Source organism: Hyperolius riggenbachi, chromosome 2, assembly GCF_040937935.1.
Source record: "Hyperolius riggenbachi isolate aHypRig1 chromosome 2, aHypRig1.pri, whole genome shotgun sequence".
NCBI classification, from domain to species: Eukaryota; Metazoa; Chordata; class Amphibia; order Anura; family Hyperoliidae; genus Hyperolius; species Hyperolius riggenbachi.
In genome coordinates this window covers 341,810,435-341,837,506 of record NC_090647.1, presented here as the reverse complement: position 1 = coordinate 341,837,506, position 27,072 = coordinate 341,810,435, and the positions used below count along the sequence as shown (strand labels likewise).

General features: G+C 43.4%; 1 protein-coding gene across 1 annotated transcript in view; it reads right to left on the bottom strand.

Annotated features, from left to right (window-relative positions):
* Positions 1-27,072, bottom strand: part of LOC137545045 (platelet-activating factor acetylhydrolase 2, cytoplasmic-like) — a 107,362-nt gene that overhangs the window by 28,252 nt on the left and 52,038 nt on the right. The window contains exon 5 of the mRNA XM_068266147.1: positions 20,349-20,484. Coding sequence (XP_068122248.1) covers positions 20,349-20,484 — 136 coding nt within the window. The remainder of the gene's footprint in view (positions 1-20,348; positions 20,485-27,072) is intronic.

Sequence of the window (27,072 nt, the reverse complement as noted above, 5' to 3'; positions counted from 1 at the left end):
CCACAATGTAACAATGTTCACAGACAGGAAATGGCTGTTTAGAGCTGTCTAACAGCCAGAACAGCTAGAAACAGCTACATAACCTGCCCACAGTAACAATGTCACCATGTAATACATGTCAGAATGTGAATCTGGGAAAGGAAAGATTTTACAATGAGCAAACACTGACTAAATCATTTATACATAATTATGGTAAAAATGAAGCACTTTTTTTATTACATTATTTTCACTGGAGTTCCTCTTTAATATTTGCTGTGTATTGAACCTTTGGCGTCATTGGTGAGGGGCTCTCCAGACATCACAGGGGTACAGGTGGGCCGGGAAACGTCCAAGGTACGGTAGCTTTATTTGCGAAGTACACCATCTTCTCGCTTACGAATCCACGTGTCATTACCAGTGCTCTTTAGGACTCTGCTGGAGTTTTCCTTGGTTTCTGGCTTTAAGATTAACAGCTCTAAAGGCAGGAGCCTTTTTTGGCAGTGTTTTGGGATCGCAGAACATCAACAGCAATTCCCAAAAATGCTTTGCCAATGAAGATGAGTGAGGGGGAACCCATTAGTGCACTTAAGAATAATCGCAATCGCAGGACATGCAGCATTTTGAGTCCATTAGCACTCAATGCAAAGTATATAAGCGCTGCATAAATCGCTTATCAAAGCGATTATTCAGTTATTTGGGGGCTCGAGCGATTACGTTTAAATAAAACTTTAATATACTTGCCGGATCTCTGTATTTCCGTTTTCCATCCGTAGGCCCGCCCCCTAAATGAAGTTATCACAGGCGCTTCTCTGATTGGTCATAGATAAGCACCTATGACCCCTTCCTTTAGGGGGCGGGGCTACGGACAGAAAAAGGATGCCTGGTAAGTATAATAATGTTAAATTTACAAAAATGAAATCGCAAATCGGAAGCGCTGTACATGTAAATTTACAGCACTTCCAAACGTTAGGCAATTGCCATTGCAAATGCCCTAGGAATTGCTGCACCAATGTTAAAGCGCTGCAGCGATTTCTAGTGGGTTCCAAGCCTTAATCGGAAGCTCTCCTTCCATACACCTGAACTCCAGCAGCAAACTTTATCCTCTTCTTTTGGTTTTAAATTCAAACAGATGAGTGTAAAATACTTGGGGATTAAAGTGATGCTCTCCTTATGTCAACTGTATGCAGTCAACTACACCCCTATGTTTGCATCACAGCATAAACTGTTGGATAGCTGGACCCACTATAATATTTCCATGTCAGGTTGCATAGCGGCGGTGAAGATGACTTAGCTCCCCAAAATGTTATACCTATTTTGTTCTTTCCATTTGCATATTGTCATCAGATGTTAAGACCCTACAATCTCATATCACAAGGTTTATATGGAACGCGAGACCACCGAGAATAGGATATAAGTTATTGGCTAGGGGTAAACTGCAAAGAGGATTTGTGCCCCAAAACTGATTCATTATTACTTTGCGGCCAGGCTGGCTCAAATTACCCAATGGTCTGCTTCACGAGGACTTGTTCGATGAGTTGATCTTGAGGTTGCTTTGATGAACCCTTTTTCAATTTCAGCCCTCATGTGGGACGAAAAATTCCATGCCCCCGAACCTTGGGGATAACACTATTATTGACAATTCTCTTTGGGTCTGGAGGCCTACTGGAACAACGCTCTACCCTAGAGTCACTATTTTATAATAAGAACTTCTTGCCATGTTGTTCAGAAAGAGGATGGGATAAATGGAAACTTAAAGTGAACCTCCGGACTAAAAATCGACTCAGCAGCACTGAAAAGGCCTTGTGATTCTTTAACAGTTTCACAGCATCAGAACTTTGTTTCTCTTATACAAGCCTCATTTTTAGCTGCACAGAAGTACACTGCCCGGGCTTTTTTCCCCTGATGCTGTGCAAAGCATGATGGGATTTATGATGTTGTTCTGAAACGGGATTTCCTTTAGGGCTTCCCCCGTCGCCATGGCGACGCACGTCGTGACGTCATCGACGTCGGCGATGTCATGACGTCACAGGGAGACCCGATCCACCCCTCAGCGCTGCCTGCCACTGATTGGCCAGGCAGCGCACGGGGTCTCGCCTGGGGGGGCCCTGCATTGCGGCGGCGGCGATCAGGTGAGACACGCAGCAAGCAAAGTGCTTGCTGCGTGTTTAAAAAAAAAATTATTCAAATCGGCCCAGCGGGGCCTGAGCGTCGACCTCCGGCGGTAATGGACGTATTAAGTCGTCCATACCGCTAAGGAGGTTAAAGAGGAACTTCAGCCTAAACAAACATACTGTCATTAAGTTACATTAGTTATATTAATTAAAATAGATAGGTAATATAATCTCTTATCCACCCTGTTTTAAAAGAACAGGCAAATGTTTGATTTCATGAGGGCAGCTATCTTTTTGGTTGAAAGGAGGTGACAGGGAGCAGGAGACACAGTTCCAACTGTCCTGTGTCCTGATCACCCCTCCCAGTTTCTAGGCAACGTGAATAACAACATAGGAAATCCCATCATGCTTTGCACAGCATCAGGGGAAAAAAGCCCAGGCAGTTTTCATTGATGGGTGGAGCTTAGCTAAAAATGCAGCTAAAAATGATGCTTTGGTAAGAAAAACAAAGTTCTGATGCTGTGGAACTATTAAAGAAACACCAATCCTTTTCAGTTCTGCTGAGTAGATGTTTAGTCCGGAGGTTCACTTTAAGGGGATTCACTACAGGGTGAGCCATTTATATGGATACATCTTAATAAAATGGGAATGGTTGGTGATGTTAACTTCCTGTTTGTGGTACATTAGTATATGTGAAGGGGGAAACTTTTCAAGATGGGTGGTGACCATGGCGGCCATTTTGAATCCAACTTTTGTTTTTTCAATAGGAAGAGGGTCCGGCGGACCAGCTTCACTGTTGGTGGGGATGCACGTTTGTCCAACAGTTCTGGACTGATATGTTTGACCTTATTTCACAGGTTATAGACTTGGCAGTCCCTTCAAATCCGTGAACTGCCCTATTTCATAAGAAGGTTACTGGTATATCTAAGAGAGACAATGCAATGGTATTCCATATATGTAACGTTGCGACTGCTCTCTTGGCCAAGTCTTGGAGGTCATTACCCCCTCCTAGGGTAAAATAACTCAGGAGAATTCATAATACTTACGTGATGAAAAAGATTACCTGAGAAAGGTTGAACAATCTCACCAAGAAGTATTTACAGGTTTGGGATAATTGGTCCTCTTGGATCACCAGTAATCCTGTTGTACAGAATGTGAATTATAAGGATATTGGTATTATAATTCTAATTATAAGGTATTGGGCGGTGCCTGGGATATAGCTGACGGTGTAGTTGTATGGTCTTGGTGGCCAGGGCAGTGATTGGAGAGCCTTCTCCCTGCCGAGTTACAGCATTTACTTTGTATAGTATATTGTAAATCCCACCATTTATTACTGCCTTTTACATGCATTGCATATACTGTTTGAAGTGATCTCTCTATTCTTACGATTTTGCATATTGCACTTTAATGTGCACTGTAAAAACTCAATACAAATTTGAAGTAAAAAATAAATAAAAAAAATCGAACATTCCCGAAAAATGAAAAAAAAAAGCTTTTGATTTTTTGGGACAACCGATCTTTTTTTATTGAATTGGCATAAAATTAAATAATTGGCCACCTTTACAGTTTTGTGCCTCTGTCACGTTGATGCAGTATCAAGGATCAAGATTTCTCAAACGAATGAAAAAAAAAGCTTTTAATTTTTCAGGATAACCGATCTTTTATTTGAATTGCCATAAAACTGGATCATTTTATTGTATGGTGTATGGCCACCTTTATGGTGGCCATACATGGTACAATTTTTTCATCCAATCTTACCATTTCTATGTAGTATAAGGGTAAATTAAGTGAATATACTGATAGGATAATTTAGGCAGTTCCCTTATACTACATAGAATTGGTAAGATTGGATGAAATAAATTGTACCATGTGTGGCCACCATTAACCACTTGAGGACCCACCCTTTACCCCCCCTTAAGGACCAGCGCTGGTTTGATTGATCTGTGCTGGGTGGGCTCTGCAGCCCCCAGCACAGATCAGGGTGCAGGCAGGGAGATCAGATTGCCCCCCTTTTTTCCCCCCTATGGGGATGATGTGCTGGGGGGTTCTGATCTCTCCTGCCTGCTGTGGGTGGCGGGGGGGGGGTACCTCAAAGCCCCCCTCCGCGGCGAAATTCCCCCCTCCCTCTCCTACCTGCTGCCTCCCCCGGTGATCGGGGCTGCACAGGACGCTATCCGTCCTGTGCAGCCAGTGACAGGACGTCCCCTGTCACATGGAGGCGATCCCCGGCCGCTGATTGGCCGGGGATCGCCGATCTGCCTTACGGCGCTGCTGCACAGCAGCGCCGTACAAATGTAAACAAAGCGGATTATTTCCGCTTGTGTTTACATCTAGCCTGCGAGCCGCCATCGGCGGCCCGCAGGCTATTCACGGAGCCCCCCGCCGTGATTTGACAGGAAGCAGCCGCTCGTACGAGCGGCTGCTTCCTGATTAATTAGGCTGCAGCTGGCGACGCAGTACTGCGTCGCTGGTCCTGCAGCTGCCACTTTGCCGAAGCACGTTATGAGTGTGCGGTCGGCAAGTGGTTAAAGATGTGTGCCTTTGTCATGCTGATGCAGTATCAAGGTATGGATTGTACTCTATACATATACTGAAGAGGTTGAGCCATAGCATATTTGGGGCAGCACAATGACATTTGGCAGCATGGTGGCGTAGAGGTTAGTGCTCTTGCCTTGCAGCGCTGTGTCCCCAGTTCGAATTCCATGTCAACACCTGCAAGGAGTTTGCATGTTCTCCCTATGTCTGCGTGGGTTTCATCCGGGCACTCTGGTTTCCTCCCACATCCCAAAAACATGCAGATAAGTTAATTGGTTTCCCCTAAATTGGCCCTAGACTACGACACATACACTACATGATAAATACATAGACATATGATTATGTTAGGGATTAGATTACGAGCTCCTCCGAGGGACAGTTAGTGACAAGACAATATACTCTGCATAAGATGTCAGCGCTATATAAATACTAAATAATAATGAAAAATAATAATAATACTTGCAACAACAACCACATAATTGAAATATCCAAAATAACTAAAAACAATTCAAAAAATATGTAACTTTAAACTCAAGTAAAACAGCTGTTATTTTGAGAATGATTATATCATTTGAAGATCAGAAACATTTTTTTGTTACGTAATGGAGGTTATTAGATTCATTGTAGCAGAATCCATTTCATCCCCTTTCGTTACATATATCTGTCTTTTTGTTTCTTATCTTTAAACTAATCTCTCTATCTTCAAGCTAGATATTCCACTTTATTAGCCAAGCACATTCTCTTGTTTAAACTAGCTTTCTCAGAAGTAGGTCACCGGTGGCAGCCTTCATGTTTCTCTTGCGACAGGTTTACTTTAAAAGAAATCATTTTTTCCTCTTTTTCCAAATTCCTCTGTAAATGACGGAATGTATTCATGTTTGAAACAAAAACAAGTTCCTTTCCCTGCACAGTTCAACCTGATTACATTAAAGATTGGAGACATTACATGTAGGTTTACATTTTATAAATTTCCAGAGCAAAAAAACAAACAGCTAGCATCAAATTCACACTCAATCTGTTGATCACAAAAGGGGACGTCACTCATGAAACTTCTGAGGCAATAACATTTTCTATGGCATGTAGGAACTGTCCTTCCTGCAGTGTGCACACTTTCCTTGCATGTATGAGCTGGTGGTAGCACATTCAGCTTCAGCAATGAATTCCCTAGAACAATACAGTATATGCACAGTCATGTGATAGTTCACATGGGCCTGAAGCCTCTCTTCATTTTGACATTGAGAGGCTACAAGAGCACAATGTATTGTTAAATGCCACAGGAACGGCCATTTCTAGCCTTCTTTAGAGTATGGTGCAGCACTGTTAAAATGCATCTAAATGCATTTACCCCGCATAGTAACAGTTATTTGGGTTGAAAAAAAGACATATGTCCATCAAGTTCAACCACGTTAGAAGATAAGCTGGCACAACATGAATCCATTTTCCGTTTTCTACATATATGATGGAATTGTTCCAGCATTCAACAATTGCGGCTTTCTGTTAATGAGACAATTAAAAAAGCATCAGGAGCTAATCTGAATTGGGGTGCATGAGTGTTTCTACTCAGGAAAGATTGCTGTTTACTCCTTTTCTACGGACCCTGCTTCTGCTCTGCAACATGATGCGTAATTGCCAGGCACCCTCCCTCTAATAGCTTTGTGATTGATGCCGTGGTTCACATTGCCTTTTACAAGAACTGCCACTGTTGGTAGCTAGGAAAAAAAAAAAAGAGAGAACTGTGGCGTGGGACACAGCGACTGCCAGAGGCTGGAGGAAGCCCCGGGTAAGTAGATCTTTTTTTTTTTTTAATCATGCCTGGACATTTTCTTTAAGGGCCCTTTAGCCGTTCTAAATGTACAACCTACTTCCTCTTTAAAGGGAACCTGAAGCGAGAGAAATATGGAGGCTGCCATCCTCATTCCCTTATAGACAATGCCAGTGATGAGCTTTAGGCTTTAGCTGCCTGCTCTGCATGCTCATGCTAGGGCAGTTACTTAAAGTATTAGAAGCAGAGCATCAGCACAGAAGTCAGGCAACTTGAATTATTTATTAAAGAATGAAGATGACAGCCTCCGTATTCCTCTCACTTTAGGTTCCCTTTAATTCCGTATATTACCATCCCACTTCTTCCCATTGCTGCGTACCAGGAAGGAATGAAGTTGTTTTTTCTTATTTTCTTTTTCATCTCTAATGGAATCAAGCATTACCTTGTCCTTCCACGGTTTCACCCCTTCCTGCATTGAAGATGGGTGAACATTCTTGAGTGTTCCATGATGTGACAGAAAATAATTGGACATTATCCTCTTAAACCAGAACTGAAGAGGATTTAAAAACAAACTGTGTCACTTACTCCTCTTCAGTTACGCTTTAAAGGACAACTGTAATGAGAGGGATATCATTATGTAATGAGAGGGCTGCATATTTATTTCATTTTAAACAATACCAGTTGCCTTGCTCGCCTGCTGATCCTCTGCCTATACTTTCAGCCATAGACCCTGAACAAGCATGCAGCAGATAAGGTGTTTCTGACATTATTATCAGATCTGACAGATTAGGTGCATGCTTGTTTCTGGTTTGATTCAGACACTACTGCAGCCAAATCGACCAGCAGGACTGCCTGGTAACTGGTATTTTTTATAAGGAAATAATTATGACAGCCTCCATATCCCTCTCGTTACAGTTGTCCCTTAAGCTCGGAGCTGATACATGCAAGTACAGGAAGCCAGCTACAGCAGGAGCTATGAGAGAGACCATCACCGCTGACCGCCACAAGAACAGAGGGAGGGGAGAGATACCAGCCCCACTTCCCACTGTCAGTCTGTGCCAAAGTGGGAGGGGTGATCGGATACCAGGGTGGGATGCTATGGTTAGCCCCCTAAATATCATGTGAGTTGATTAGCACAGGTGCTGTGCTCATCTGCACTACAGACTAATTTTTACATCCTGCCAAAACTGGTTGCAGAAAGGGCATAAATATGCTATATATACTGTAATGTCATCCACAAGTGGTTAATAAAAACATATTGAAATAAAAAAAGGAAAATCAGGTTTAAAAGTGTTATAATTTAAGTAGGCCTCAGTTATTTGGACTGAGTTAGTCAAAAAGGCTTGGGGAGCAGACCTGCCCTTTAAGGGGATTTTCTCTTAGAGAGAAAATCTGCAGTTCTGTCAGCAGAACCAGAACATACCAAGAAGCTGTTCTATGGACAAGGCCACAGGTCTCCCTGACCTGTGCATGTACACCACTAGAACAGTAAACATCAGCCATATTTACTAAACACCAAATTCCTTGTAAGTGGGGCAGAAGCCTCATTGAATATTAATCGAGTAGGTGTGTATTATGACACCACGAGGGGGCTCAGCCAATAGTCGTGGCGAAGATGAGATCACATTTAACTCTTTCCTAGTCGGTATTAATAGCCGGACGAGCTGAAAAAGGGAGCTCTCTGATTCCTGCTATGCTTCAATACTGACTGGGACCTCTAAAAGTATGTTCATTCCTTTCTGTAATCTGATATGATGTATGCTGTACATAGGTAGTCTAGTGTAACATAGAGTAGATATAAGAATACCTGACTAACTTCCGCAGGGAGTTAGGCAAGAGCTGTAACGCCAAGAAACATGAAGATCTGCTTTGCTTCCTAGGATATGATGAACTGTATCTATCTGTATATCTGTTTTCTGAATAAACTCCGTAAACATTGAAGAAGCCTGAGAAAAGTCTATCTCCTGCTTGCTGTGTGAGGAGTCGTGTTTGCAAACTCTTGCTGATGAGTCTGCTGGTGCCGGAGCAAAAGGTGGTTATTACAATTGGTGCCGAAACCCGGGACCGGGCCAGATAACAGTCTGTTATCTAGTTTTCCAGGACTTCCACAGTAACAAGCGGAGGAGACGCTGAGACGCTCGCTAGAAACTTATCGAGAAGAGATAAGTGGTGCTGCCAGGCTGCGAGGAAGCTGGGCGCACGGAATGACGTTCGAGTAATTACAGTGGCGAAGGTTCGTGGACTGAATAATATAGGTGTGATTGTACACACGCCTAACGCCAAAATCTAGATCGTGGGCTGTCCCGGGCGGCGGCTTGGGTGCAAGTGCCGTAGTGGTGTCGATCTGCTGAACGAAGGAATCAGTAGCCCGAGGGGGGTCCAGAACTTCGCGAGCAAAACTTGACCAATGCTGTAACGGACGGTCATTTGGGGAGAACGTCTCAAGACACTGGCAAGTATAGTGTTTCATTTGTTTAATTGTAATGCAAGTGTTTGGTATTACATGTTAACAGTGTTTTTTTTCCCAGCTGTGTGTTATCTTTCTGTGTTTTGCTGGTAGCAGCTAGCAGTTAAAGTGTGGACAGCGTATATAGTTTCGTTTTCTCTCTGGGCAGTTCTGGGCTGGGAGGGAGGCCAGCTGTGTTTATTTTTCTCTCGTGCTCTGTCAAGCAGATGGTGGATAGTGGGGAGTGGAGTTGGAGGGAGAAATAGAGAAGGAATGTTAGTGTAACGGGAGCCCAGAATAGTGAGGAAGCTGGTTCCAGTTCAGTGCTATTAGTTAGTGCTATGTGATGTTTCTGTAATCTCAGCATGATTCCGTGTCATGGGTTTTATTGTTTTTTTCTTGCAGATCGCAGAGCGTAGGTTTAGTGTGAAGGGGGGCCAATACAGGGCATACTCCCACCCCCCTCTCTAGAGATTGGGGGAAGCACGGTTAAGGTTTGTGTCCGCGGATATCGGCTAACAGCTGGAAGATTTGTTCAGTTTTGTCACTCCGCATTCCAGGCAAAGGTTTATGCTATGAGTAAAGTTTGACGTAGATATAGTGACAGCTAGTGTCTCCCTCGTAGGCTATAAAATAGGGGGATGATTTCATTCGGCTTTTTGAAGTTCCGGTGTAGTTGTGGAGAATTCCTTCTGTTCAGGATGTTTTTTTTTTCCCTCCGTCTACATGTCCAAGATAGGAAACTTCTCAAACTGCTGTGCTATTGGTCTGTTTCTTGTTAGTGTGCATATGCATTGTATGTTCTAACTGTTTTTTGTTCTCCTAATGTGTATAGGATTAAGAGGTTGCTACGGGAGATTGATAGCAGCCATCTTTGCTGGCATGCCAGGACTCAACCTGGAGTCGTAATTTTGAGCAAGCCACTCCCACCTTCATGATGTATTAGGAGGGGAGGGGGCGGGAAGTGCCCACTGATAGGCACGCCCTGATGGCAGGGGGGTGGATGTGCTGGGGGGATCCCACGTCACAGCTGTGCACAAGACGCCGTGCACGGAAGCAGCTGTTGGGAGGGGGGTCCAGAGTGGGGACAGAAGAGAGATTCTACTGAGTTTCTCGGCTTCCAGATGATTTCCTCAGAAGAAGTCTGGGCACAGGGAGTGTCCGCATACGTGGGCCAAGCAAGTTGCAGGCTCACGGATAGGAAGTGTTTCCCAGCTAGGAAAACACGTATAAGTCAGATAGTCCCCACGGAGTGATTTGCAAGTGCTGCGCAGATCAGGGAAGTATCTGTACGGGGTTGCTTATGGGATTATTCCTTTAAGTGAGGCACCTTAAAGTGCGGTGCAGCATGTGTTCCCCATAGAGATAGGGGGATAGTGCATAGTTGGAGAGGGGGGAAAGGAAAAGAGAGAAAGAAAGGAGTTGACCAATCCAGGTGTACTCGCTGCGACTGCAGGGTGTTTGTTTCGGGGGGGTTTTGTGTCAGGGACAGGACCAGAGATTGACATAGATGTCATTGCTGGGCTGTTAGCGTGTTTTTCCTCGCCCACCGATTGGTCATAAATATATATATTTTTTTCTTTCTCTTCTTTTCTCCAGCTCTGATTCAGTTTAGCACAGAACAGAACTGGAAGCAGTTCAAGGGGCAATTATAGGGATGCAGCAATTGCCATTTACAGAGTGACGGTGTATCAGTACAGTGTTTGCCATTTGACTACCTACCAAGTGGCCATTCAGGGATCTGCATACAGGCATTTGACGCTGGAATGCTTAGCCCTGCACCCTGCGTAGTTTAAGTGCAGAGTGCTCCTTCCTACAGGGAGGCAACCGTTTTTTTGGTAGTATGAGGGTAGTGGCACGGCAAACATTGGTCAGAGGGTACAACACACAGAACTTCTAGCAGAGCTCGTATCGCAATGAAGTTCTAGGTGAGTAAATGTGAAAATGAGTAAGAGCATTGCAGGCTCACCTGCAAAGCAGCAACAGGTGTGTGGCATCCGTACTCTGTGCATACGACGGCCGCGTATGTACAGAAGGGGGGGTGTGGTGAGAGCTTGCAATGAGGTGAGAGCTTCCAAAGGTGAAGTCCGCGGGAGCATATTTTAAACAGGTAAGTACTGAGGATAGTACTTAGGTAGGGGAGAGAGGTTGTGACTCCAATCTACCAAAAAGAGTAAACAGAGTTCATGAGAACCATAAAGCAACGAGATCAATTACGGTATATATTGATCAATTTAAAGTGTACAGAGTACAAGCCGCAGGGCGAATCCCAAATCATTAATAAGAATTGATTTGTTTGTATTTCGATTTCAGGAGTTGGGCAATATGGAATCGAGACAGCTGCAGTGCTGGCAGCAAAGATGGAGATGTCAGTCGGATAAGCGAAAGGTTCCAGATGCCAATCTAAGTTTGGAAAAAAGCGAGATTCCTGAGATGGGAAAGAGACTAAAAAGCGAGATTCCTGAGATTGGAAAGAGACTAAAAAAACGAGATTTCGGAGATCAGAAAGAGACTAACAAAACTGTCTGAGCAAAGCATAATGCAAAGTGCTAATGTTTTTCTTTCCCAAGGAGGTGCTTTCCTAATGAAGAGTACCGCGCTGATGGTGATCCTAGGTTGCCATTTCGTCCTAGGAGAACGAAGAGAGGACATTCTCATGAATAATAAGGGGTTAATGAGAATACAAGGCCCAAACATGTTGATGTTGGGTGACAAAGGTACTGATCCTTTCACACCTCCCTCCGCTTGGCACAGATGGACCAAGCAGGGATGGAGGGAAAGAGCACTTGTGCCAGGAGAAAACAAATTTCATGGCACAATGTGGGTGAAAGGTCTGAAGGGTCAGGTGTGCGGGCAGTGGGAATTGAATGGCAGTGTAAATCTGCTATTGATTGCCACACTCCCAGAATCGATGCACCGATCCAAAGTTTTGTTAAAAGGTACATTGCAGTACAATGGGTACATGCAAAAGGTGGAGTGTGTGATTCAGGTGTACCTTGTCTTGGTTATGCAGAGTGAGATGGTTCCAGATTGGACCAGAGAGACGCAGGGGACAACATCACACTCTGGAACTACCAACAGAGAGTGCCTCTGAAACAACTATACACACGTAAAAGTTGGAAAGCCGAGGGTTGGTGGTTCTCGAAACAAGAAGTAAAAATCGAGATCAAGCCACATTTCCAGGTGACAAAGAGGGTGGGGAGAGCGGTCCCGGGGGAGGGAAAGCCAACACAGGGAACCCCATCCACACTACACGGGTCACAACAGGGGACGATATTACACAGTCCATATGCAGCCGCTTATCCTCATGCTAGTTGGGTAAGTGAAGAGGTACTCTTAATTGAAAGATTGCAGAGAGTACAGTCTTCCCGACCTCAGGTACATATTGTGCCTCAGGACATAAGGGAGGAAGAGGTCCAATCAGGACAGTTGGGGACATATTTTGTCAGGGAGATGAATAAAGATCCTGTACAACTGAGATTGGACAAGGGAAGGTACATCGATTTTTCTGGAGAAGGATCTTTTGCATGGAAGCTTCGAGATGTTTGGGTGAACAAATGGAAACGGTGCAACATTCCTTTAGGCACCGCCACTTCCTTAGTTCCCACCTCAACACATGTCTTACACCAGGACCTGAGAGGTCAACCTTTTTTGGTGCTAGACGGGGAGGTGAAACGAGTAGAGTTGTCCTCATGCGGGCAATTCTCACAGAGGTACCTGTGGGGGCCGGAGCAAGCCAAATTTAGTGAAGAAGCCTGCTGGCTCAATAACACAGAATGCGAGGCTACCATTCAAAAGATCCGCCCTGAAGCCAAACCGATAGTTCCGGTGGCTGAAGGAAAGGTTTGTTTTTTTAACAAAAAGTCTAAGGACACATTTACATTCTCATAATTCTTCCGATAAGGGGGATTTTCCAAGGGGAACATATTGTGTGAGCGGAGATCCCATATGGATCGAGTCATCCAAGTTTGATGACGTTATTTCTCAAATTGTTAAGAGAACTCTAAAGTTCAAAGTTTCACTTGAAGTTCCCATCCTGAAAGATAACACGACATGGGACAAAGGGGAACAGGTTTTGACCCAAGACGACCACATTTTGTTACAAAGGTTAAACAAACAGTACACTAAGTTAGAGGTAAGATTTCACCATGATCCAGGTGATCTTAACGAGGTAAAACACAAAAATAAGCAGGTGAGTTCCAGTCTGACCTGGTGGAAAAGGTTTCCGGCGATGTTCCAGGGACACTCGGACTGGGCCTCTGCAGTTCAAAAGTTCTTCCTACACCCACTGGTCGTCTGGATGGGGATGACAACTTTAGGCATCATTATCCAGGTGAGGTTGTGTGTTAAAATTACGTAAAACAAATTAACCTGGTCAAGAGATTGGTGCCTCATAAACAATCTCATGAACCAATATTTCCAAATTAAGGGATATACAGGGTTACGGGTATAGGTTTAGTAGTACCGGTGATGGAGCTGATTGTATAAAGGCGCTCTTTTAGAAGGCACCTGGCACTGCTCCAGTGTGTAACAAACAAACGAGTTTCACTTTTCTGTGGTCATGCAAGTTTGTGAATGCTACACATGTGGTATAGAGGGACTTAGAAGTAGGGCCTCCCCAGAGAGCCTGGTTACAGGAAGACCAAGAGGTCTTGCTCTCTCTCTTCCAGGGATAACCGCTTAGCGCAGAGAAGTTGTGTGAGCACGAACATCGAAAAGTGAAACATAAAGAAAATAAACCAGGTACTGGTGGGTTCAGAAGCTGGGATCTGCAGGTCAAGCCTTTTTAGGGGGGATTGTTATAATTTAAGTAGGCCTCAGTTATTTGGACTGAGTTAGTCAAAAAGGCTTGGGGAGCAGACCTGCCCTTTAAGGGGATTTTCTCTTAGAGAGAAAATCTGCAGTTCTGTCAGCAGAACCAGAACATACCAAGAAGCTGTTCTATGGACAAGGCCACAGGTCTCCCTGACCTGTGCATGTACACCACTAGAACAGTAAACATCAGCCATATTTACTAAACACCAAATTCCTTGTAAGTGGGGCAGAAGCCTCATTGAATATTAATCGAGTAGGTGTGTATTATAACACCACGAGGGGGCTCAGCCAATAGTCGTGGCGAAGATGAGATCACATTTAACTCTTTCCTAGTCGGTATTAATAGCTGGACGAGCTGAAAAAGGGAGCTCTCTGATTCCTGCTATGCTTCAATACTGACTGGGACCTCTAAGTATGTTCATTCCTTTCTGTAATCTGATATGATGTATGCTGTACATAGGTAGTCTAGTGTAACATAGAGTAGATATAAGAATACCTGACTAACTTCCGCAGGGAGTTAGGCAAGAGCTGTAACGCCAAGAAACATGAAGATCTGCTTTGCTTGCTAGGATATGATGAACTGTATCTATCTGTATATCTGTTTTCTGAATAAACTCCTTAAACATTGAAGAAGCTTGAGAAAAGTCCATCTCCTGCTTGCTGTGTGAGGAGTCGTGTTTGCAAACTCTTGCTGATGAGTTTGCTGGTGCCGGAGCAAAAGGTGGTTATTACAAAAAGTGGTAATCTTTTCAGCTGTTCCCTACTTTCATAAGTCTGTAGACCTGAAAAATAGTGTTATTCCAGCAGAACTGATGCATTTTTTTCTAGCACACTGGCTGATTATAAATAAAGCCCATCTTATTTTTTTTTTCTGCTAAACAGAAATAATAACACCATTCAGCAGTCAAAACAGTTCAAAACACTGTATGTAGCAGATCACAGCACTGTCATCTTCCAGCTGTAACTAAAGTATTCAGCACATCTTAGCACTGTTCTAATGAGATTATGGAGTGCATGCAGAGGCTTGTCAGCTGCAAACAAGGGAATTCTACTTATAAAAGCTGAGGAAAACAAACACTAACTTACAAACTGCAGCTTAATAGCATGATAATGTCTGAAATACAAACAGAATACAGCAATGTCATTATTATAATGGATTGTAATCATCCATTGACGTCCAATATTAAAATACAGGTTGCTACAGTTATATGACCAAAGCGCTTTAATCTGCTACATAGTGTGACACATAACTGCTGCTGGGGTGGCTAAACATCTTTATTTGACACACACGCATGCACCCACACACACAAATCACTTTTCTGTGATATTTATCATTTTACAGTCTGATACTTATGAAAAGAGCGTATTTTAAATATTAAACACAACAATATTCAGAGGATAAATACACTAAGGCCGAGTTTCCACATTCCGGACAGATCCCAGACACGAACGCACATGAAATTCCCATTAGGTGTAACAGTGCATTGAAAATCATTGGGCTGTTTCCTCCTAATGTATGAAATCATTCCCATTAATGCCTAGAGACTGAAAAAAAACAAAAACAAAAAAAACGCAATTGCAGCAAAAATTCCGATGCCGTGTTCTATAGAGGAACATGGCGCTTCCCCCAATGACGCGTGTGAATTTCGGACTTGTAACTTTCCGTTGTCCTGAACACCACATTGGACCTAGAAACTCTGCCCCTAGACCAGGGGTCTGCAACCTTTAAGACATAAAGAGCCACTTGGACCCGTTTCCGAAAAGAGAAAAAAAACTGGGAGCCGCAAAACCATATGCACAAATCGTTAGCAGATATGATTCCCATATGCACAAATCGTTAGCAGATATGACCCCCATATGCACAAATCGTTAGCAGATATGACCCCCATATGCACAAATCGTTAGCAGATATGACCCCCATATGCAGAATCCTTCAGCAGATATGACCCCCATATGCACAAATCATTAGCAGATATGACCCCCATATGCACAAATCGTTAGCAGATATGACCCCCATATGCACAAATTGTTAGCAGATATGACCCCCATATGCACAAATCGTTAGCAGATATGACCCCCATATGCACAATCCTTCAGCAGATCTGACCCCCATATGCACAAATCGTTAGCAGATATGACTCCCATATGCACAAATCGTTAGCAGATATGACCCCCATATGCACAAATCGCTAGCAGATATGACCCCCCATATGCACAAATCGTTAGCAGATATGACCCCCATATCCACAAATCGTTAGCAGATATGACCCCCATATGCACAATCCTTCAGCAGATATGACCCCCATATGCACAAATCGTTAGCAGATATGACCCCCTATATGCACAATCCTTCAGCAGATATGACCCCCATATGCACAAATCGTTAGCAGATATGACTCCCATATGCACAAATCGTTAGCAGATATGACCCCCATATGCACAAATCGTTAGCAGATATGACCCCCATATGCACAAATCGTTAGCAGATATGACCCCCATATGCACAATCCTTCAGCAGATATGACCCCCATATGCACAAATCGTTAGCAGATATGACCCCCATATGCACAAATCGTTGGCAGATATGACCCCCATATGCACAAATCGTTAGCAGATATGACCCCCATATGCACAAATCGTTAGCAGATATGACCCCCATATGCACAAAACGTTAGCAGATATAACCCCCATATGCACAAATCTTTAGCAGATATGACCCCCATATGCACAATCCTTCAGCAGATATGACCCCCATATGCACAAATCGTTAGCAGATATGACCCCCATATGCACAAATCGTTAGCAGATATGACTCCTATATGCACAAATCGTTAGCAGATATGACTCCCATATGCACAAATCATTAGCAGATATGACCCCCATATGCACAAATCGTTAGCAGATATGACCCCCATATGCACAAATCGTTAGCAGATATGACCCCCATATGCACAATCCTTCAGCAGATATGACCCCCATATGCACAAATCGTTAGCAGATATGACCCCCATATGCACAAATCGTTAGCAGATATGACCCTCATATGCACAAATCGTTAGCAGATATGACCCCCATATGCACAAATCGTTAGCAGATATGACCCCCATATGTACAATCCTTCAGCAGATCTGACCCCCATATGCACAATCCTTCAGCAGATCTGACCCCCATATGCACAATCCTTCAGCAGATCTGAAAAAAAAACCCATTTACTCACCTAGTCAGAAGACCTCCTGTCACGATCTCCTCCTGTCCCGACCTCCGGTCCCGACCTTGTGGCGCGCAACTCCCACGATCCTCTTCCTACGTCACGTCCTGCCTGCAGGGCTACGGGAAAATGGCCGCCCGAAACCCTGCACTGGTTCGGCAGCCTCTCTGATAGGCTGCCGGCCAGCGACAACAGCACACGTCACGCGTGCCGCAGCCACTGACACCGGAGCCGCGGCGAAGATGAAAAAGAGCCGCATGCGGCTCCGGAGCCGCGGGTTGCCGACCCCTGCCCTAGTGGAAACCAGGCCCAGTCCGCCCATGATGCCAAGTGAGGCGACTTTCCCAGGCGGCAGAAGCCTGGGGGCAGCACCAGGCAGAAACAGGAAGCGAAGAGAGTGCCTTGCCAACCTATACTGGGGGCAACTGTACCTGGCTAACCTATACCAGGAGCCACTGTTAATAGCTACCAATACTGGGGGCACCTATACCTTGCCACCTACCTATACTGAGGGTGTTTTTTGGGGTGCTCACTGCAGCTATAACGTGCGGTGCAAATTGTCGGGCGCTGTGTGATCATTCCAGTTCGGGGGGGGGGGAGGGGGGGGAGGATAGGGGTCGCATCACAAGTTTGCAGCAAAAACTCTAGAACTGGCACTGGTGGAAACTAAATTGTGTGTGTGTATATATATATATATATATATATATATATATATATATATATATATATATATATATATATACGCGGCATACTGTGAAGTGTAGGCCCAGCGTAGATCTGAGTTTTGCAGAAGTACTGAAGCTTGTGTCTTCTGAGACTACTACTACTACTTATGCTGCTCTGTAGAAGGGAAATGTACATGGATCTACTTCTGCATGTGTGGACGCGGATTATAAAAAAGAGAGTGAGTGGGAAGATGACTTCTCCATAAAAGGAGATGGCCACATCAGTGTATTCGTATAACTGTTTTAGAGCTTTATGTGTATTTACCTAATCATATGTTTTATTTATCCTTACTGTGGCAAAAACGAATACTTTCATGGATAAGATGGGGAAACCATATTGCAATGATGCAAAAATGTTCTGTACTGCACCAAACCTAACTTTTGGAACAAGGAAGAAGGGACACTAAGAACTGCCCCTGCCATACCTTAAGCCATGCCTCAATTTTACAATGACCTGATTGAAACTTGACTTTGGGGCCTCCCAGGATTTCGATCCCCACACTGTGTCATTAAATGACAGACAAATGATCCACAAACGTTCACATCGGGCATATTCACTAAACAGTGGTAAAACTGACAAGCACACGAAGCGCACAGACATTACTTATGCCAGCTGAATAGTGTGTGTGCTGCACTAGCAACATGCACATTACTTGGATATACATGGGCAGCAAGGTGGCCTAGTGGTTAGTGGTCCCCGATTCGAATCCTGGCAAGGGCACTATCTGCACCTTATGGGCAACAGTTAATGTGCATGTGTATGCACCTTTATAGGGTCTGGGAGGAGTAAGGATTGTGTAAGGGTGCTGTGGAGTGAGTGAGAACAGAAGGGGTTGTTAAAGGACTAGGAGTGGGGGCAGTGAGGCTGTTGAAGATGCCAGGGTGTGGGTGGGAAGAGATAGACTTATTAAAGAGAATCTGTACTCTCAAATTCTTACAATAAAAAGCATACCATCCTATTTATTATGTTCTCCTGGATCCCTCTTTGCCGTTTCCGCCACTCCCCGCCGCGATCCTGGCTTTTAATTGCCATTTTTAGGCAACAAAAAACATGGCCGCTAACCAGGAAGTTGTGTGTGTGTGTGTGTGTGTGTGTGTGTGTGTGTGTATATATATATATATATATATATATATATATATATAATATATGTTACAGTATACTACAAGCTTTTATTACATAGTGAATTATCTGCACTCCAGTCTGGATTTCTCACAGTTCTCAGCATGTGACAGGCAGCTCCCCTCCCCCTCAAAGAGCTCTGTCTGTGAGGAGTAAACAAAGCACACAGAGTCTGGAGGGGGCGTGCAGGGGGTGTGCATAACTTCTCCCTATCACAGTAAAGGCACCACATTCCTCCTTGGGTCAACAAAGCTTGACAAAGAAAAGAAGATTAGATATATTACAGAGACAGTGCAACTAGAAAAGGCTGCAGTAATCCAGACCACATTAGAACAGGTATAGGAACTTATAGGATAGAAGAAATAAGGCTGAACATTTTGTTACAGAGTCTCTTTAAGGGTTTGAAAGGCAGAGTGGATGCTGGGGATGGATGGGGGAAAAGAGAGGAGCTTACTGATGGTCTGCGGGAGTGCAGCTACTGCAGCTTATTGAGGGTCTGGAGGGAATAGAGTGAGGCTAATGAGGATGCTGGGGGTAGATGGGGAGAGAGGTCTTACTGAGGGTTTCCAGGGGAGAGAGTGATTATGCTGCAAATGCTAGATCAAGGATGGGAATAGAGGGGATCTCATTGTGGGACTGGAAGGGACAGCAAGAGGCTATTGAGGATGCTGGAGTGGGTAGAGAGAGAGTAGGGGCTTACTGAGGGTCTGGTAGAAGGAGAGTGAGTCTACTAATGAGACATGGAGTGGGGGTGAGGATGGAAAAGGAGGGGGCTTATTGAGGGTCCTGAGAGAAAAGCATGAGTTTACGGAGGCTGCTGGGGATGGGTAAAGAGGGAGAGGGGCTTATTGAGGGTCTGGAGGGGAGATAGTTAAGAAAATGTGGAATGCAGGAAGTGGTGTATGGAGAGAGGGTCCGTGTGTAACCATTGAGGGTGCAGGGTGGGCTTATTAAGAGTCAGAACACACTGCTGCACAGTGCATATATGTGTGCATTACTGTCTATGCACTATTGCACAGTGAGACCGGACGCATTGCTGAAAGCAGCACAGCAACAGCGTGTACAAGCGCTGAGCATTCAAATGGTATGTTCAGATTTATACCTAGAGCATACTGAAGTTAGAAGATGACCAGCACCGACCGATTCCTAAAGTACCAAATGTTTATTCACCAGAAAGCATGTGAATAACACATAGCCAGCAACATCCAGATAGCATATAAAGATGTAACATATAGCTCTTTAAATATTTAAGAGCTATATGTTACATCCTTATATGCTAACTGGATGTTGCTGGCTACGTGTTATTCACATGCTTTCTGGTGAATAAACATCTGGTACTTTAAGAATCGGTCGGTGTTGGTCATCTTCTTACTCTGGATTCTACTAAGTCCTGGCTTGCCACTTGGACTAGACTGGGCACGACCAACGAGGCAAGTTAAGGTGTGCTGTCCGAGAAGTGTGAATACCTAGAGGATACTTTAATTAGTGTCACAATTGCCACAGTGTAAGCATTCTGAATTCACTGTACAAAAACAATTTATTTATTACGGTACTTTGAAATTTGAAGTACTGTAATTCTTTCTCTGCTATCAGTTATCGATGCCATATTATTACACAAGAAATGATAGAGGATATGAACTGAGATACCTGATAGTTTCTGAAATAGAATAGTCTTGTTCCAGGCTGAGGCTTCCTAAAAGGGATCCAGACCTCCTGGAGCGCTGTGCTTGTCCCTTCTGCTGAGACGTCTGAAAAATGGTATGTGGCACAGGCTGAGCCATCCCTGTGAGATGATTATATAGATCCCATGCTGATAAATACAATGATATGTACCATACATTTAGACAAATTAATAATTCTACACATTGATCATACTGAGATCCTTTTTTTTATTCCAGGCTACAAGACCAGCTGAGTCTGGGAACGCTGATTTCCATGCCTAACTTTTTCACCCACACAGTTTGGACAACACCACTCCTCTTAATCAAATTGTCATAGGGTACTATTGATGGTAATCTAAATGCGTTATCCTTTTATGTTTTTGGTCACAGTTAACAATGGCTGCATATCTTGGAGCACAAATCAGGGAACCCAACTTATTACAATATCCTCATAATGTCATTTTCACTTCAGACTAAATGTGAACTTGAACATTCTTTACAATACATAGTAAACTAAAATAGTAAACTAATTTCTGCCTCCTTCACCCTTTTCTGTGGCTGTAAAGAATATGATTCACATACATTTTTTTTCCTCATGTGAATGTAGAGAGAGCCATATTGAATTCCACAATTGGTCTAAATATTTAGCAGAATTTGAAAGCCAATAAAAAATCCTTATGCTCCAAAATATTTTATGCTCTAAAGCTAAATGCTTTCAAAGCCCACATTAGGGGAAAACATGTATTGTAGCCTAAGATAGTTGGGGCCTGTTTTATGTTTTTATTATTATCGCATGTCTCTATCACAATATTTGGCGAGTCTGGTCGAGTCTAGTCCAGACAGAAAGCTGGAAGAGTGACAGACAGTAAAAAATATTATATTAAAAACATAAATAAATTTTTTAAAAAAAAAGACTACGAAAAAGGAAAGATCTTAAGCTAGTTGTTATTGCTGTCCCTTATTTCATGTTCTGCACTTATGAAGTGCTGCAAATCCGTATTTCCTTTTTCAGAGATCTTAGCTCTTGGTTTGTCAGGTAAGTTCTATAACCCGGACAGTGTCTTGCTTTATTGTTTTAGGATCACTTCATGTGATGAGCAGTGACTTTGCTCAACCTCCCCCCAAGACTGTCATTAACTGGTGCGGCCGTGTGCCAGGACCACAAAGAAGAAGACACACTGACCACACACCAAGCACAGAATGAACTTGGCAGCAGCAGGCAGGTGGTAAGAGGGCAGGGATTTCGGCCATGAACTACAGTTCATTTGAATTGGCACTGAGAAAACCAGTCTCTAGCATTACAATGCATAAGACTTCAGACTTAATGACGGAAACCCAATTTTTTTTTTAGCTATCTCTCGAACACCCATTATTAAGACTAGCACACACACTCAAACATCGTTATCTGAAGTGGGATTGGTGTTGACTCTGCCGAGAACATGGAGTGCTGGATATTGTCGGGAGATCACACTGTTTTCCACAATACCCTGTCTGCCGGAAACCGCTTTGTGAAGTGCCATACTCTTGTCCCTCCTTCCCATCCATAACAGCAAAATTCATTGTAATGCTGCAGCCTCAGGGGGCTTCTGTGCAGCACTCAGCCTTTCACTGTTGCCTAAGGGACCGAGTCTTGATCCCTGAAGGTGACAATCTGTGTGTATGTACCTTTGGTACACATTGTACAGACATCATGTCACTTGGGTATACCTCAGTGATTTGTATTGTCTCAATGGAAGAGGGAACATGGTGCAGTGCATGATGGAGCACCTTCTGTTAGGTTGGGTAAACACTGGAACTGTGCATTCAGTCATTGCTGTGATTTAAAGATCTGGCTTGCTAGAGCCTTAACCTTAATAGAGTTCTGTCTACCATGTATATGAGGCTTTAGTTTACAAGTTTCTAAAAAGGCATTTTGGTAATTGGTATTTGGTAATATTTTGGTATAATTTTGGTAAAACCAGCCAGAATATTTACTTCATTAAAATAAAACAAAAATAAAAACTTTCGCAGTTACAAAAAATAGCCAGTCAAACCAAGGGTTAAAGCATGACAAAATATGAAACATTAATTCGTGTGGTTTCACATTTTTCAGGTTCAGTTTATAGTTGAAAATTTGAAACAAAACAACATACTGTATATTGTTAAGGCCGGTTGCACACCTATTAATGGCTTCATATGACCCTGTGCCATGGTGCGGCGACAAGGTCATATGCATAGTGTTGCGCCCCCCCCATCCCCACTAGTGACATACTCCCTGCTGGACAGGAATTATGTCACCGGGATACCCGTTGGTCCGCGTATGCGCATTGCAAATCATGTGCTCTTACTACGTTACCCATTGACTTGCATTGCTGAATAATCCGTGTGGTAGGCATGGATCACACAGTAACGCCATGCAGACTTTGCGTTGGCATTGAGGCAGTATGGATACTTACGGCACACCACGACGCATCGCGTTAACTGTTCAAATCTCCATAGATTTGCATGGCCCTTGCGGCAGGGAGCAACGCAGCGCAACTGTGCAAGGAGCCTCAAGAATGCAGAAGTACTTAACTACTTTGGCCTTTTGGACGTATAGTATACGTCCAAAAGGCCGCATGTGCGCTTCTGTGGCCGATCGCGCGCATGCACATGCGCACCCGGGCCACCGTTCGTTAGCCAGGGAATCAATGAATCGGGACATGGTGCCCAATCATTGATCCCTTTCCCCGGCAGAAAAAGCGACGGCTTCTCTCGGAAGCCTCGCTTTTTCTACCTCTTACGTCCCCCCTACGTCCCTCTAAGGGTATGTTACGATTAGAGTGACATAATGTAAACAAACTCATGGTTGCCATCTTGTGGCCAAATAATAAAACTACATCTACATTTAAAAAAAAATTAAAATAAACACATATTTACATAAAAAATTACTATTTGCATCCCACCCTCCCAAAAATACCCAAATAAAGTGTTTAATAAAAAACAAAAAAAAATTACAATAAAAAAATGTAAATATTTAGCTAAGGGTCTAAAGTTTTTAAATATCCATGTAAAGATGAAATATTTCTAGTTTTTTTATTATAAGCTTGTAAATAGTAATGGATGCAAAATGGAAAAAATGCACTTTTATTTCCAAATAAAATATTGTCGCCATACATTGTGATAGGGAGAGATTTTAAACGGTGTAATACCCGGGACTATTAGGCAAATACAATACGTAGGTTTTAATTATGGAGGCATGTATTATTATAAAACTAAAATGGGCGAAAACTGAGAAATATCAATTTTTTCCTGTTTTTCTCTTATTCTTCCTGTTAAAATGCATTTACAGTAAAGTAGCTCCTAGCAAAATGTACCACTCAAAGAAAGCCTAATTGGTGGTAGAAAAAGCAAGATATAGATCAGTTAATTGTGATAAGTAGTGATAAAGTTATAGGCGAATGAATGGGAGGTGAAAATTGCTTGGATGCATAAAGTGAAACACGACTGAGGGCTGAAGTGGTTAAACAACATATAATACCCAAAAGACTGCATTCTCAGGGAATTAGAGCAGATTCGGGTGCTTGATAAGTAGATGCCAAAAGCAGTTTCACAATTATCCCCTCTTGGAACAAGTGATTGGAAGAACTGCATTTGAAGCTGCTCTGTAACCAGTTACATAAGCATTCCTATTCATTACCCTGAGAGTAGTTTGTTAGTGGCAGAAGTAGTTGGTGCTTGAGCTGTAATACATGCTGTGGTTTATAGTTGGCTCAGACACAAGCCATGTCCCAACTACACTGATATCCGTAAAGCATTATCACTTTGCATGAAAATAGTGCAAAGGCGGTTGGAAGAAGGCTAAATTACTGTATTTTTTGAACCATACGACGCACCAAGGGTAAGGAGACCAAAACCAGGAAACAAAAAAATAGACTGAACCTGGTGTGTCTATGATGCAGGGGCATCGTGTGGAGCTTCTCCCCCAAGCTCCTGAGGTCGGAGATATGAGGAAGATGACATAATGTAGACCTTCCACTTCCTTCCCAAGACCTCCATCATCTGAGGAATGAAGGGAAGACATCCTTCCACAAGAGATTGCAGTGTGTCAATTTAGAAAGGAGCACATTGGAGAGACCATCTACCAAAACATGCATTGCTTGCTGGATATGATTCTCTCTGTGATTTTTACAATAATTGGCCAGTCCACAAGCTATGCTTAATGTCTGCTGACGGTTTGAGCATTGCATTGCCTGTCATGTCAAACCTTTAGCAGGTCCCTTAATCATGGCTGCATGAGGCAGTGCTGTAATCTCACTGGAGAATAAATCATGTTCTGCTGGAAAGAGGTCACTGCCACAACACTGCTCTTGCAGGTTGTTGGAGCAGTGTGCTGCACTGTGTACTCATGCTCTATGACGGCAGCAATGTGCCGAGGCTAATACTCCTCCCTCCGATGCACAGTGTGGTGCAGCCTAAGGCAGGGCTTTTCAACCCTGTCCTCAAGTGCCACCAACAGTGCATGTGTTGTGCAAATCCACAGAGGTAGTTAATCAGCTCTGCTGAGCCACTAACTACCTCACCTGTGCATGTTTGTAGTTTTCTGCAAAACATGCACTGTTGGTGGTACTTGAGGAAAGGGTTGAAAAGCCCTGGCCTAAGGAGCAGTGTCCCCTTGCTCAAGGCAAGCCTCTGCTCTCCAAACGTCGTCTGGCGTTCTCCTATACTCTAGCTTAGAGTCCTTGCTTGATGAGGTCATCAAGCAAGGTACCCTTAAAGACACAGTAGAGAAGAACACCTGCCATTGTATGGAAAACAGAGCTGTCGCTCCCAGGACATAGGGTACCTGACACCGATCCCTGCTGCAGGCTGCAGCACACTATTGCATCGGACGTAAGGAGGGAGCGAGGAGAGCCTAGTACTAGCCTGGGGACATTGCGGGCATCCTGGGGGCATAGTGCAGCACAGCATGGTGGCTTAGTGATTAGCGCTCTCACCTTGCAACGCTGGGCTCCTGATTCGAATCCCAGCCAGGTCAACATCTGCAAGGAGTTTATATATTCTCCACGTGCCTGTGTGGGATTCCTCCAGGCACTCCAGTTTCCTCACACATCCCAAAAACATACAGATAAGTTAATTGGCTTCCCCCTAAATTGGCCCTAGACTACGATACATACACTACACTACACTACACGATACATACATAGACATAAGACTATGATAGGGATTAGATTGTGAGCCCCTCTGAGGGACAGTTAAGGGACAGGACTATATATACTCTGTACAGCACTGTGTAAGATGTCGGCGCTATATAAATACTAAATAATAAATAAATAAAAAAAGAGGGAGGGGGGATTGCTGGGAGCAAGGGGACTTTAGTATTCAAGTGGGCAGGCGAGCCTGGGACCACTAGACTGCCAGAGATTTAGGAGAGGCACAGTGCTACATTTGGACCATAAGACGCACCAACATTTGCCCCTTTTTGGGGGAAAAAATGCATCTTATGGTTCAAAAAATACAGCATGTGTTTCAGTTGCCTGAATACCCAGAGTCAGTTAATGAAAACAAAGTTAATATTAACTATTTATTATATTATTGACTGAAGCAATGTGGAAATAGTATTTTTAGTGACTGATAGAGTGGACTATATTCATTAAATTTCTCCAGGAGCTAAACTGGATTGTAATGTGTATTCGCTAAAATAATTGACTGTACGAAAAAATTTGAAACTTCACTTATTAGAATCAATTTTGTAGAAATTCTGAAAAAATGCCTGATTGGTCAGGGAGGAAAATTCTATTTGACTAATTTGTTTTATTCAAGAAGAAAAAAAAAAAAAAAAAAAGATTTGAACTTTGTATGATCACCTTGTTCATGTAGATCGCTGTGTATGGTCACTTTTAGGCTCTTAGTTGTTTTGGCAAAGGGGGTTGTAAACCTTTCTAAATGTAAACGGATGCATGATATACTGGTGCTGGATAAATACAGGAAATCAATAAATAAATTACAATATGTTTAAAAAGGAAGTTTAACCACGTATGTGGTTTGTGACGGCAAATCTACTTCCCGCAGGACTTTAGCTCCTGTCCAGAGACGTAGATATTTGTCTATTGCGGCGGATGGCCACCGCTCACTCCCGCGCTTGCTCCTGCGTGGGTACTCACCGCCACCCATTAGTGGAGAAATAAATGAATGGGAACGCAGTTCCCATTCATTAATCTAAGTCCCTGTTTCAATGATCGCCGGCATAAAAGAGATGGTGCGATCATTGTGACTACTGGAGTAACACATCCACGCATTACTTCCTGTTTAGTGTACTTATAATACACTAATTGGAAGTAATGTGCAAGGACATCTAGTGGCCAAATAGTAAAATTGCACCTACATTCATTTTTTTTAATAAAAGGACGCACCATTACATTTAAAATCAACCCCTTACCTCTAGAGATGTCGCAAACATAGAATTTTCTGTTCGTGAACGGCGAACGCGAACTTCTGAAAAATGTTTGCAAACAGGTGAATCTGCCGAACCGCAATAGACTTCAATGGGCAGTTAAATTTTATAACCTACAAAGACTGTTTCTGGCCACAAACCTGATGAAAAAGTTTCAAGGGGTCTAACACCTGGACTGTGGCATGCCAAAGGGGGATCCATGCCAAACGTCTCACCAAAAATTACGGTGTTGACGCAAAGTCGGGTTTTAATCCCTAAAGGGCAGAAATCACATTATGCACAGCTCTGGGTGTCAGTG